The sequence below is a fragment of the Apodemus sylvaticus genome, chromosome 19 (genome assembly GCF_947179515.1).
Source record: "Apodemus sylvaticus chromosome 19, mApoSyl1.1, whole genome shotgun sequence".
In the NCBI taxonomy this organism is placed as follows: Eukaryota; Metazoa; Chordata; class Mammalia; order Rodentia; family Muridae; genus Apodemus; species Apodemus sylvaticus.
In genome coordinates this window covers 34,180,169-34,194,966 of record NC_067490.1, presented here as the reverse complement: position 1 = coordinate 34,194,966, position 14,798 = coordinate 34,180,169, and the positions used below count along the sequence as shown (strand labels likewise).

Genomic DNA, 14,798 nt, shown 5'->3' with positions numbered 1-14,798 from the left:
GTCACAGTCACCCCCTAGCAGATGCTGTAAGCCATCCGTGTCACAAGCTGACTGCGTGTGTCACAGTCACCTCTTCAGTACGCAGATTGTCCCAGCTGAAGAGTTAAAGACAAAACAGCATGCAAAAATCATGAAAATAAGAAAATTTTCAAAGAACATAAGAAAGCCCAAGCTACAAGCCAGACTTTTTCATTACAATTTATTTTGAAGGAAAACCTTTTATGTTATTTAATCAAAATATTCATTTAAATAACAGAAAAGTCCCTGCTAACATGAGTTGGCAATTCTTTAACTGATGAACAACTTTACGATTTATATACATACAAAATTCCATCTCCATTTTGAACAACTACAGCCCAGGGAACATGAGAAAGTACAAAGTTAGCAATAGAGTTCACTATGTAACCACCATGGGCAGGTCCACTGTGAGGCTAAGAGAATCTAAGGGCTACTGCATGTGTGGAGGGGGTCTACATTCTCACATTCCTCCCTGAAAACAAGGAATGAAAGGGGCACATTTAAGTTAAACATTCTCTCCTGAACAAAGTCACGACTAGCACAACCTTACAGAGACAATTTGGGGTGTTATTGGTGAGGAATCAAAATGTGAAGAAAAGAGCCAAGACTAGTGGAGAACTATATCCTAAACCAAATAAAGGCAAATAGTTTTTCTTCAACCACAAAGGAGAAAAGCTTCAGAATATTATACTACCTTCCCTCTCTGGATGGTCGCACAGTGATATTCAACCTCCCTAATGCTGCGACCCTTTAATACGGTCTCTCATGCTGTGGTGACCCCCCCAACCATATAATTTTGCTACTGGTATGAATCATAATGTAAAGATCTGTTCTCTGATAGTCTCTGTGAGTCATTCATCTGCTGGAACCCACAGGTTGAGAAACGCTGCTCTGAATCATACAGGTGTTTCCCATAAGTTATGTCCTCCCTCTACTGTGTTCTACAAAGATTCAAAACTGAATCCTTTCTCCTTAGTGTATATCTTATAAAGAAATTTACCTACTAGCATGTTTTTTCACAGACCTAACAGGGATTAATTAATACGCCATGTTTCTCTGTATGTGGTTATTATCATAAAGTAGTTCCTTTAAACTAATTCAATAAATCTTGATGTTCCATTCATTTTTTGAAAACTGTAGCTGATTTATAAGCTCATATACAAAGAAAGCATTACCAAAATCGTACACAGAACTGGGTTCCACCTTCTCATTTTATAGAAGGTCCAAAGAAATTAAGTGCCAGGTCAAAAGACACCTGAGTTCTCAGTTACACAGACTAAGTCCCCAAAGAGTCTACTAAAAGTCCTATCACAGAAATGAGTACGCAGCCATGTTTACTAACATTCATAGCAGTTAGAAATAAAACCAGCCTAGAAGTCCATCAACCTGTGAGCACGGAAGAAAATATGGTACATATGCACGATGCAACTTTATTTGGCCATAAAGAAAAATTAAAGTACGACTTCTGCAGAAAGCCAAATGGGACTTGAAATCACTACATTAATCAAAGCATCCCAGACCCGGAAAGAGAAATACCGCATGCTTTCTCTCGTATTTTTAATCTAGATTTTAATTCCTGTACATGTGAGAGTCAATGGTTATGAAACTAGAAAGAGCTAAACTAGAGAAGAATAAAGAGACAGAAACAGAGTGTACAGACGGTGCATAAAGAGAGCGACAGAGCACAGGGCTCTTGAGGAGAAAGGGAGGGACAGTAGGACGGCACTGGGCTAAGGGGGGCAGAGGACCAAGAAGAAGACTGTATAAAAATCCTGTAATGAAATAAACTTTGTATACAGGTGGAAAAAATAAAAAACTAACTTATGAAAAAAAATTCAGGTTCTAATCAATTTCCTTTCTATGATACCATGACAGCTTCTATGTTTTGCATTTCTTTCAACTGAATGTGTTTAATTTTTATGACTACTTAACAAGTGAGAAAGTAAAGGCCAAGTTAAGTACAATGTTTAAGGCTATAATGTTAATTTATCTCAAAAGATTTGTAAGTTTTTCTAAACACAATGTGTCAGTTTTATAGCACTTATGTTTATTAACTTGTGAGAGATGGAGAAAGAAACCTGTGATGGAGCAGGCATATACTTGTTGCAATACACAAAACATCCACTGGAGGGAAGCAAACACTAAGTTTTTGAGCCTTACCTGCATTGGTGTCTCACTTCCTTGCTGAAACTCTTCGGTTTGTGGCTGTTGCCAAGGAGCTAAACTGTAAGAATCCTCTGTGGTTCTGCCTTCCAATGGGTTTGTCCGTAATTGCTCTGTAAGCCACATCTGAGTCCTCACAGAAGGTTGAATGGGAACTCCACCTACTGCCTGCTGGCCCAGCATTAAATACTTTGGAGACTCAAAAGTCTCTGAGCCTGTCACAATGGGCTTGCTCTCAGGTAAGGCACTGTATGTCATGTCTAAAGTCTGTCTCCTGAGAGCGGACGAAGAGACTCTGACATCTTCTTTGTTGCAGCTCTCAAATTTATACTTGCAGTCCAGAGTTGATGACCGCTTTTTATTTATTTCCTTGTCTTCCAGCTTGAGCATCTCCATACTGTCATGTAAGCAGCTCGGCCCAAAGGTCCGTAAGTGGGACATGAACGCCTTCCCCTTCCCCGTCATCTCCAAGCCATTCCTCAACTCTGGCGTGCATGCAAAGCCACTCTGGGTGCGGCTATCCGGGCCAGTAAGTTTGGACAAAGATGACCATTTCCGCAGGGGCCTGAAGTCCTTCATGTCTAGGGAGGAGTCCCGCTCCCCTCTGCTGTGGTCTCCCAGTGTCTGCATGAGGCTAGTACTCCATCTAGAGCCATCTGATGTTAGAGATTCCCTATGTTTGGAAACTGAAGCACTGGAGTTAGATGGCATCACATGGGCAGTGGGAAGGGTGACCAGTGAACGACTCGGCTTAAACGATAACGTGCCACTTGAAGTTGAATGATCTGCAACGAGAAAAGATTGCCAAGTCAGTTCCAATCAGCAGGTTAAAAACGAGATAAAATGCAAAATGCCAAAGTAAGCATCTGGGCATGGCTTCTCAGTCTGTATTTCTGACATTATTCCTCAAAATGAGGAATACCAGAAATAAGTTACCAGAAAGAAGGCAACAGAGTTTCAAACATTATCCCTACCCCGCTTTCTCTCTCTGTTCCCTATCTGTTCCCACCAGAGTCATCTTACTGCCATGTCTATATCTATTTATTCTTGGTGGACAAGTGAGCGTCATTAGGATTGCTGCGTAGGTTTCTGGGAGACGGATAATTCACAGAGCACACACACGCTCATCAGCGTCACCCACTAAAGAAAACGTCTTTCCCTCCCCCACGGGTCAGCGATCTGAGCTCAGGAAGCAGTGGTGTCTAGTAAGCCCTAGTCCCCTAGCTACCATTGTCTTTCTGGAGGGCCTGGGCAGGGATGTTCACGGGCCCTTCTTCCTCTTCCTGGCCCAGCCCATGACAGAATGCTGCAGGCACAATCTTGCACAGGTCTCGTGCTGGGAACCACAACAGCTATGAGATCAAGAGAGCAATGGTGATGTCACATTCTGAAGAGTGTTCCGATCCATTCCACTCCTCCTCTGGTTCCCACATCCCTTCCATCCATCCTCTGCAGTATTCCCTGAGCCTTGAAGTGGGTCACAGAGAATTCCTGCTACAGCTGAGCATTTAGCAGTCCCTTATTCTCAGCACTCTGTTCTAAGTCTCTGCAGTTATTGCTACCTACTGTAAAAACAGGGGCTTCTCTGACCAAAGCTGGCATTAGCACTTAGCCTATGGATACAAACAGAGTGATCTGGAAAAGAAAAATTGATGGACACATCATACCCACTTAGCAGAAAAATAGCAGCAGCTTCCCTCTAGGAACCAGGACCTCCCCAGCCAAAGGAGTTTGACCAAGATGGTAGTGATAGGCATGGATTCCCTCCAGGGGGGCCGCCTACAAGCTCATCAGAGTACATGCTCCTCACTGACATGCCACGGCTACAGCAGGAGGCACCTTCTGCCTGCCAGTCAGCCCTGTAGCACATGGCTCCACAGCCTGCCTAGCACGAGAGCTGAAGACCGGGAGGGCGGCGTCCATCCCAGTTCTAGCTTCATTTCTCGGCCTCCTGAGACCAACATGCACATATAAAGTCTCCAGCCACAGTTCCGTCAGTGGGGAAGAGTTACCAATAGTGAAGACTTTATCCTTCCTTCCGGGGACCTAAGCGCCTCCTAGCCCACTTAAGTCCAACCTTAGTACTCAGATTTTTGTTGACCACCCAGTGGCTTCAGGGGCATCGTTATCTGTCCTCATTTTCCTTTCTGCTTTTTCCTGTCTGAGACCTAGCGGATGACCCTCTCACCATCCCCGCCAGCCGGGGAAAACCTGGCTTGCACCTTTTACTTTCCATGAGCTCTTAATTTCTCTTCAGGGAACATAGTTTTACTACTTGGCCATATTTCTACAGTGTGTTTATGATTCTCAAGAGACTGAAATATCTCTGAAACACTGTTAGAGAAGTGTGAGTACTACACCAGGTGATGGTCTACTTGCCATGATGCTGAAGACACTGAAACCTGGCCACCAGGCTTGGCTGCCTCTTGGGGACTAGCAATGTGCCACTTTCCTATCGGCATTCGGTAGCTTTGGATTTCTCAATTGCATAAAAGAACAACAATTGGTGATAAAAGCCACTTTATCAGGTTAAATTTTTTTAATGTCTTTTGTCTGTTTGAGAAAGGGTCTCATGTAACCCAGGAAGCACTAAAGTAGCGATGGAATCAAGAGTGACCTGGAACCTCTGATCTCCCGCCTTCCCCTCTCAGAGTTACAGGTGTATAGCACTGTATGTTTTATGAGATGCTTGGGGAAAGCTAGGACTCACCTCACCAACTGGGCCACTCCTTAGCACTACCCTTGAATTCTCTATAAATCGGAATGCAACCAACAGATCGTGTTTGTAGAAGAGGATCTTGAGGACAGAAGCTACTTCTAGAAGTTCCTTACTAGGAAGTCTCAAGCCTTAGCATGCAAAAACGTTACCGAGAACATGTTCTTGCACCAAGAGATTATGATCAGTCCTGGTAAAATGGGCCTCAGCAAGCACTTAAACAAGCATTCTGCTGCCCAGTTCATAAGAGCACCATTCCCCTGGGCATGACTCCAGTTCTAAAGTCCTCAAGGTTACATATCCCAAAATCAACTATAACCAATATTCACAGTTTTAAGTATTTTATCTTAAAACTTACTATAACTTATAACATTTGGAATTCATTACTGTCAAACTGAAAATCAGAAACTGATCTAGTTATACACATGCATATATCCTTAACATGCACATATAGCACATGAATAAATAAATAAGGCCTCAAATATCTGATAGCATGAGCACATGGGGCAGGGGACTGATAGTACTTCTGAGACAAAAGATTCATCTAGAAACTGTAAACTGTGTTAACCCTCTAAAAATATTATTTGCTCAGGAAACCTAATTAAAGATAAATACAAGGTAATTCCTGCAATGCTCTGAATTGCCTAATTGTAGTCACATCTCAAATGGAAGTTATTGTAATGTAATCTAGTCACATCTAATTTCTGTCAGAGAAGTCTGAAACTAGCTGGGAAGCAGTGCTTTTACAAACTAGAGAACAGGGTTTATTTAGATGCTCAGAAAATCATAAAAGAGGCAGGGGAGGCCACTAAGACCATGTGAGGGCATTACTAGACCCTATTAATGTAAGTGAGTCACATTTCAGATAACATTTCCGACATTTTAGCAAAATCCCAACTTTCTTTTTCAAAACTGTGTTATTTTTATCTGTGAGCACACTGATTCTATCTTTTCTTATATAGAACCTCCCCCATCCTCCGTATCTTTTCTGATCTATTCTACCTATAACGAAAAGGAATTAAGTGCAGAAAATTTCTGTCCTAGATCCAACAGATAATCATAAGATTTTAGTTAAAAATAAAATCTCAAATCAAAATATTCTGGTTTAAAATGTAGCAGAATAGACAACATGAATTGTAATAATACTTTATCACAGGGCAATCATTTTCACTCATGATAACAGGCTTTATTTTTCTTTAACCTTTTTGGTAATGCCATAATCGTAGGGTTCTGTAACATATGGGAAAAATGTTTTATTCCACAAATAATACCTTCCTTTTTAAATTAGCATTTTAAAATACTCTGTATTCTGAGGTAAATTTTCTTAAATATTTCGTGTGTGCTTTGACCTACAGGTATTTGCAACTTAAGAATGGACCCACAGATTATGTTAGCTAACCAAGCACAGAACTCAAAATAGAATCCTGGGCTGTTTCTCAATTCAGTGTTGCTAAACAACACTAGACAACACTGTAGCCTTCTTTCCTCCATGTTCTTTGCAAGCATAGGCATGTGGGGGTTCAAAAAAAAAAGGCTGTAGCATGAGATGTGGGGAACGTCAGCTCCACCACTGGATCACTGGGACCTCTGGACACATTACTAAACTGCTCTAAATTAAGATGGTTGGATTTTACCCCAGGATTTCACAGTTAAAATTTTCATCATATATGAAGTATATTATATTGCAAAATATATGACTTTTCTGTTCAGTTGGTTTTAAGATAAGGTCTAGCTATTAAATAGATGGAGCTTATTTTAAACTTTCTTTGTATCCCATTCTGGTCAGATTTCACAATCCCTCCTGCCTCAGGCTTCCAAGATTGACACAGATGAATGCTACCACACCTGGCTTATAGAAGATAATTTCATTCCTGTTAAGACCATAAGTGCTGAGCTATCTCAAAACCATTAACCCTGATGACCTGTGCCTGTGAGCCCTTGGCTACACTGTGTTCAGGCCAAGCCTGGGATACATAAGACCCTGCCCAAAACCAGGAAGCTGATGGGTGGGTGGGTGGGTGGGTGGGTGGATGGATGTGTGTGTGTGTGTGTGTGTGTGTGTGTGTGTGTGTGTGTGTTAATCACCTGAGTAATTTCATTTGCTACTGCTTCTGCCTCTTCTTGTGAATAAGTTACCATCAACTACTACTCAAATACACAATGCTCCCTGGGCATCTAATTTAGCTTTTCTATGATCTATCATTTACATTAGCACATAAATCCCAGTATTATTCTTACTCCTAGACTCTGATCAAGCTGATCTTTCCACCAATAGTGCACTTCCGGAAGCCTGCCCAGACAGCACCTACCATCTTCTGACTGCTTAAACATCATTCTGTGAGTTTCTCCTGTAATGCCCAAGACAGATGTTTATACATTTCACCAGCCACCTGCTGCACATCTGCCCTTATGTCCCAGCATTGCTTCACTTACCAGACTGCTTACCTACACTACAATACTTGCTGTCTTCTCCACTGACCCACATATATACAGCCAGGAGAAACAGCGGCTTCATTTTTAACAGATCGTACTGAGTCTAACACACAGGAGACACTAAGTAACAGCTAAGCAAACAAGTGACCAAGCAAACTCAGACATCAGCGAGAGCCCTAGATTTGCTGTAAGGTGAAAATGTATCAAGTGATCCTCTCATAGGAATATACAGAATGAGCTTGGAACACAAAGTATTAAATGGCCTGTTGTCAGTAAAAACAACTAATGAAGATATGATTAACAAGATTTTATTTTTGTGGATCTGTTTCCTTATGGAGAAGCCTATCATCCCCAAAGAAAATTAGCAGAGGAAATTGGCAAAAGCAAAAACTTGACTCTATCTGTACCTTTCTTTACTATGGTATTCTTAAACAATAACCCAAAACTGACTACTAAAAGTAGTACAGTACAGTAAGGACAAAGTAAGGCTGTGTTGTTTTGTTTTACAGATAAATAAACTGCCTAAAAACACACCTAGCAGGAGCCATGCCATTTGTTTGGGACAGCTCAATGTTTGTTGACTGGCTTTACACATGTAGTATTTAAAGCAATGTACCACTGAATTAAAATAAAAAACTAATACATGTAATCTTATCTATACTCAAAAATAGAACTGGCATTTAGTATATAGATAATTTCAACTATAAGTGTCTTACAAAGAGAAATAATGACTGGAATAAATTAGACCCTATGTAAATTATAATAGGTTAAATCTCTGAATTACAAGACATAGTATAGTATTATTTGTACATATCACCAACAAAAGTCTTGAAGAAAGCTTATTAAAGTACTTGGTGAAATGTTTTATTGAAATTTTTAAGTAAATTCAGATTATACTTGGTAACACTTAAACAAAATATATATTATTTAAAAAACTAATATGACAATATGCCAAGGGAGGGACTTCTCAAGTAGGAAAAAAGCCTATAGTAAAAAGCCTTGAATAGAAAAGGGAGCTAACTAGTTACTCTAGAGGTTGTTCTGTACATGTTCAGCAGTATATTTTGAACAGAGATATATTAGCTATGGCACAGCCTAATGGTCAGACATTGCCTAATGTGTGCAAAGCCCTAGGTCAACCCCCAATACCAAAAAGAAGAAACTAAGTAAAGAAGCTGAGATTGATTTTATAAATAATAAAAATACAGATTTTTGGTTACTAGATGACAATTTACAGAACCAAGGATTGAGTGTGTAGAGCATATACATTACCTTCATATGACCCTGTTATAAAGCAACCCAGCAAACAGTGTACTTTAAAGCTCACGTTATACTATAAACATCAGAAACTCTGTTCTAACACAAGGTTACTCATAGCATTCAGCAATTCTCCACAGTAGTTATTTTTAGGCCTTACTAAAAAGATATGCCATGAAGCAAATTTAATAATGAAAAAAGGACTTGGGGACATCTGCCAAAGAAGAAGGAAATCACAACACAGCAATAGCTCTCTTGCAACAGAAATCATGAAAGGCATAACAACAATTCAGAGGAAAAAATATATGCTAATAATCAAGTGTTACATCAAAAGACAGTAGCCTTTCCTACTAAATAAGTACTCTGAGGCAATTTATAAGGAAGAGTTTACCTGGGCTACTGTTCCAAAGAGATAAGAGTCTAGAACGGCAGAGCAGAGGCAAGGCGGCTGCAGCAGCAAACTGAGAGCTCACTTCTTAAGCCACAGGCACACAGAGAGCATGAATTGGAAATGACTCAGGGTTTGAACCATTAAAGCCTACCCCTGGTGACACACCTCCTCCAGCAAGGCCACATCTCCTAGCCCTAGCTAAATAGCACCACCAGAGACCAAGTGTCCAAACATCTGAGCCTATGAGGACATTCTCTGTCAAACCACTAGAGTAAAATTCACCATTCAAGCCACAATTCTGTTTCATTTTCCACAAACTTCTGTTATCCATATTCAGTCTTAGTTCTATCTTGTTCTTAGTAACATATGATTCTTCATATTCCTTATCCTTCCTATAATTTCTACTTGGCCTGTCTTCACATCCAAACAGTTTTACCCATATAGAAAGAATAAGTAAGCAGCATTATCTTGTAGGACACTGGCTCTCACCCTGTAGGTCAGGACTCCTTTAGGGGTATCAAATGCCCTGCAAATCAGATATTTACATTACGATTCATTACAGTAGCAAAACTACAGTTATGAAGTTGAGAGTGAAAGCACAAACTAATAATGGAAGTCTGAGAATAATAGCAACAACAACGATAACAGTAATAATATAAAGGAAAATCCAAGAGTTTTGGGAAATTATGAAAACTACAGTCTTCTCAAGTGAAGGATGCTCAGAAGTTCTGCTGGTCACTGTTATGAAGACAACAGCACTGCAGTCTTCACAAGTTCTGAGATCTACAGAAGATATTTTTAAAGTTCTCTTAGCTAAACTAAAGAAAGGCGACTTCCAGTCAGGGAGTTCTATAATTTTCTGATTATTATAATATTCTTTTGAGCTTAAGGAATTCACTATACAATTATTGAGCTTTTAAGTCAAAAGCTATGTAATTTTTCTCTAGATTTCAAGTCACTATCTGAGGAGGGATTACACTGGAACCTCTAAAATTACAGAAGAGAATAAACTGGTTAAAGTAAACGTTTAAACAGCCTTAAGAAGATCGGAGCAAGCGCTCTGCAGCTTCCAGATCCCTGTTTTATTATCTTTGCCACATCGGTATGCTTATTAATAACTTTAAAGTTTATCAATGAGAATAACCAAAAACATTGTTAAAAGTTTAAGCTCTTTATCTTTAAATTCAACTGAACCCAAACTACTCTCTGGCACTTTTTACACTCTTCTGTTTAACCTCACAAGCTGTATAGACATCATGGATTGAACAGTGTCTGTTAATATGTCACATCATACTTCAGACACACTGACATTGTTCTCTCTCACTCGTTTATGTCTGTTCTCCCCACCCCCACACCTGTAAGTAGGATTTCATTTGAAAGTCAGTTTTTTGCGGATGAAATCAAAATGAAGATATCAGATAGAATGAGGCACAAACAAATACCACCGACCAGTATTCTCAAATGCCATTTGCCTTATAAGGAAAAGAACGAGACCGATCTGAAGACAAGCAGACTGAAAAGGAGACAGATGTCAGGAAAGGATGCCATAGGTTGCCAGAAAACTGGATGCCTTTCCCCTAAGGCCTTCAGAGGGAAGGGCTTCCCAACATCCAGGTCTTAGTGTCTAAAACCTTCAAGGAAGTAAAGGTGAATCTTCCCTGCTGATTTGCATAGACATAGACAATATAAATGGGGACACTTCACGACAAACCTGGAACGGCAGCCCCCAAGCCATTCTAAGGACTCATGGGTCTCATATGCTGATTTAGAGTTCAGCTACTTGGGACCTTCTAACAAATTTAACAATTCATTCGGGGAAGGGAGCAAGGTCTATGTAGCCCGTGGCTATAGATATCTGCCTGGGTGTGTCTGTCTCTCAGGTCCTGGGATGAAAGATAGGCCATCATGCCTAAATGCTAACAATTGTTTAAGTTATTAATCTGATAATTCCCAGAATTATCTTTCACGTTCTTATCCTCATATGACTGTTTTTCTTTACTTAAAAAAATAAAAATGAAAAAATAAAAAAACTGCCGGGCAGTGGTGGCACACGCCTTTAATCCCAGCGCTTAGGAGGCAAAGGCAGGCGGATTTCTAAGTTCGAGGCCAGCCTGGTCTACAGAGTGAGTTCCAGGACAGCCAGGGCTACACAGAGAAACCCTATCTTGAAAGAAGAAAAATAAAAAATAAAATAAAAACCTGATTCTAGGACCCAGGTCTTCCTACCTCACTTACATTATATATTGAAAACACCCTCAAAGATCTGCTGCCTCAGAAGTGTATAACCTAGATAATTCAAAATCCTCTGAAGGTGCAATGAAAGTTAACCATCCAAGAGCAGTTGTGGTACACTCAGACGGCAATGGTCCACAGGCTCAAACATTTGAATACGTGCTAGAACTGTTTGGGAAGGATCAGGAGGTGTGGTCTTGTTAAGGAGGGTGGATAAGCCACTGGAGCAGGCTTGAGATATCAAAGGATTCCTGTCCTTCCCAGCACACTCTGCCTCCTATTTGGAGCTCAAGATGTGAGCTCTCAGCTGTTGTTCTAGCAACTTCCTGCCCAGAGCCTCTGTTCCCCTCATACGTGCTAACCCTCTAGAACTACAATGCCGAAATAAACTCTTTCTCCTAGATATTGCCTCAGTCATGGGGTCTTATCGAAGCAACAGAAAGTAAGTAATACAGTAAGTGGCCATGGAAGTTCATCTGTGGTGACGAATGTACTACTCGGTTGAATAGTGATAAGAAGGAAGGATGTATATGTGTGTGGTAAGGAATATATGGGAAGTCACTTTCATCTTTAACTTTACTGCTGCTCTGAAAATACACATAAATAAAAACAAAAATCTTTTTTGAATACAGGAGGAGATGGAATATAATCAAAGAATTTAATTTGATATTTAATATACAGCAATACTGAATATTACCAGCAGCATAAGCACTTCCTTATAATTTTCAGAACTATCTCTTGAAAAGCCTCATTCAAACCATTCTCCATTACCTTACCTTCCACGCTGTCAGAACAGGAAGTGCCAATGCCAGTATCTCCACTATCAGATGTTATGCTGTGTCTTCTGATATGGTTATTTCGATGGTTAGATGGAGCAGCTGTGGCCTGCCATAATGATTCATTACCAGGTAACCATGGTGATGAATAATCCGAGCCTGTAAGGAAAAATACACAACTAAGACATGTGCAACATCTGTCTGAAAAAAATTCAACAACTAAATTACATATCCCAGGGCTGACAAGAGAATGCAGACTCTGTTATTCTGACTGCAAAGCTTTTCTCTGCCTCTAGTTCCTGAACTGCTAAAGATGGACTACTATCTGTCTGACTTAAAATCATAATCTGAGGCTGGGAATGATAGTGCATGCTTTGAATGGCAGGGCTCAGAGGCAGACAAGCAGATCTTACGGATCTCTCAGTGCGAAGACAGCTTAGTTTACAGAGCAAGTTCCAGGACAACCAGGAATACCTAGGGAAACCCTGTCTCAAAAAAAGAAAAAAAAATGAAAATAAGCAAATCCAATTTGTCCGTATGTGCTGATGCACAACCATAATCCCAGCTATACTGCCAGCTCTCGGGAAACGCAGGCAGGGAGACAGCTCAGAGGCAGCTTCAGCTCTACAAGGAAGGGGAGCCCCACCTGGACCACTAAGACAGGGCCTCAAAAATAGACAAAAGAAAAAAGAAACCAGAAACACTAACTCTATCTTCAAATGTCAACAGTCTGTCCAGGCAAACACCTCTGATTCCACACAAAGGGCTCAGCTGAAGCTGGACTTTAGGGAAGGTCTACTTGAATCCTATTACATGACCAAAAACAATGTGTTCAACATGAAAGATTTAAAAATAAAGTTTCTACTATAACCTAGGCACTTCAAATACAATTTTATTTTTAAAAGAATGTATTTTATTTAATTATCTTTTGCTAAAACATTTACTAAAATTTCATTTAAAAGTTTCAAGTAAAAATCAAATTAAAAATGCACAAAATTTACCCAACCCAAAGTCTATAGATGTCACTGAACATTTTTACAGTTAGAAGAGCCACTCCAAAGCTGCAGAGCCTCACACTGGCTGTTACACTTTTAATACTGAGTACGTTCCTATGTACTTACCCACTGTCAAAACCAACCTAACACAAGCAAACAAAACTCAAGACAGAGCTAGAACAGAAAACAACTACCTTTTGCTAAAATTCTAACTATTGTAGTAAAACAGCTCAACTGACTCATAATGATTCAGCCCATTCATTCATTCCTCTATTTGGAAGAAAGGATTTCTCATCCTAGAGTACGTAACAGCAGGTCAAGGTGATTATAACATAGTAATTCCTAAAGCGCTTACTAGGGGATTTTTTCTTTTCTTTTCTTTTCTTTTCTTTTCTTTTTTTTTTTTTTTTTTTTTTTGAGGGGGAATTAGAAAGACAAGTCGTTTAAATGTCTTTTTCCACAGCCTCAGTTTAATTATATGGTAAATGAATCTTAGACAAGGTCAAATGTGAGTCATGGTTAATTTTTGTATGTGAACTTGACTGTGTCACTGGGCCATAGGGTACTTCTGTATTTGGACAAATACTTCCTAAAACAAATTTTATTTAGAGAAAGAGAAAGATTATGAGCATAAGTGTACAAGTGCATGTACCACATACCACAGTGTTTATGTGGAGGCCAGAGGGTAACTAGCATGGATTGTTTTCTCTTACACCACGTGGGTCCTGGGGAATCACACAAACGTCCATCCGGCTTAGGTGCACATGCCTTTCCCTGCTGAGCCATCTCACTAGCCCTGGACAAACATTCCTGTAAGGATATTCCTGGTTTGCGGGCGCATTCACACTGGTAGACATGGTGAATGACTCTGCTGTGCTCAATGTGGGCAGACTTCATCCAATGCTTGAATAGACCAAAAACTTAACTGGGGAACTTTTTTTCATTCCTGTTGACCCCTGAACTAAAACATTGGCTTTTCCTGTGTTTGGACTTGAATTGAAGCACAGGTTCTTCCTGGGTGTTGAGCCTTCTAGCTAAGACTAGAACAATACCCTCAGCAAGTTTAGTCTCCTGTTTGCCAGCTCACGAGATCTGGGGTCTTCGTCAGTGTACATCTAAACCAGCTCCAGAATCATCGTCTCCTGTTGGATCTGTCTCTTTGGAAACCACTAATACAGTATTGGGCAAACTAGGGCAACTCTAAAAGAACAACAGGCAGGACCTACACTTGCCCTCACTGCACTTCAATATTACCTGTTGAACAAATGACTACAGCCTCAATACCTAAGATGCAGTATATACTAAAAATAGTTAAAATCTACAGAAAAGATAAAACGTCTAAAACATTGTACTTTCACTTCTAGAAACTCTCGGAATAGCAAAAAATACAAATGTTCCCTGACTTAAAATGTGTTATATTCTGATATGCTTGTCATAAATTTAAAATATCACAAGTACTACTGCCAAATATACATGCTCAGTGGTAGCATTTACTACAGAGTCTCACTGTCCTTCTGTTTAGTCAGCTGACTGAGCTTCAACTACAAGTAGCATGTCACAAGTACAAGGAAAGATGAACTTCGAAGGTAGTCCCTACTACATAGTCAGCATTCCTGCGTCAGGTCCAGCTACCACATATTAGGGACTTTCTGTGTAGATTAAGGCCTCCCCTTAAGTATTTGCTCAGATACATAGCTTTATCAATTCCTTCAATAGCCTGCAACCTTATAAGCTGCACCTCAGACTTGTATTCAAGAACACAAAAACAGGCCATTATAAAATGAGTGAATTCAGCTGTTACCTACAAGGATTAAAAA

General features: G+C 40.0%; 1 protein-coding gene across 3 annotated transcripts in view; it reads right to left on the bottom strand.

The window, feature by feature from the left end:
* The window catches only part of Cep85l (centrosomal protein 85 like), a 172,993-nt gene that overhangs the window by 83,781 nt on the left and 74,414 nt on the right, over positions 1-14,798 (bottom strand). For all 3 annotated transcript variants that reach the window (XM_052163574.1, XM_052163575.1, XM_052163573.1), the window contains 2 exons: positions 11,987-12,145; positions 2,179-2,966 (listed from right to left, as the gene is read on the bottom strand). In XM_052163574.1, the coding sequence (XP_052019534.1) occupies positions 2,179-2,966; positions 11,987-12,145 (947 nt within the window). The remainder of the gene's footprint in view (positions 1-2,178; positions 2,967-11,986; positions 12,146-14,798) is intronic.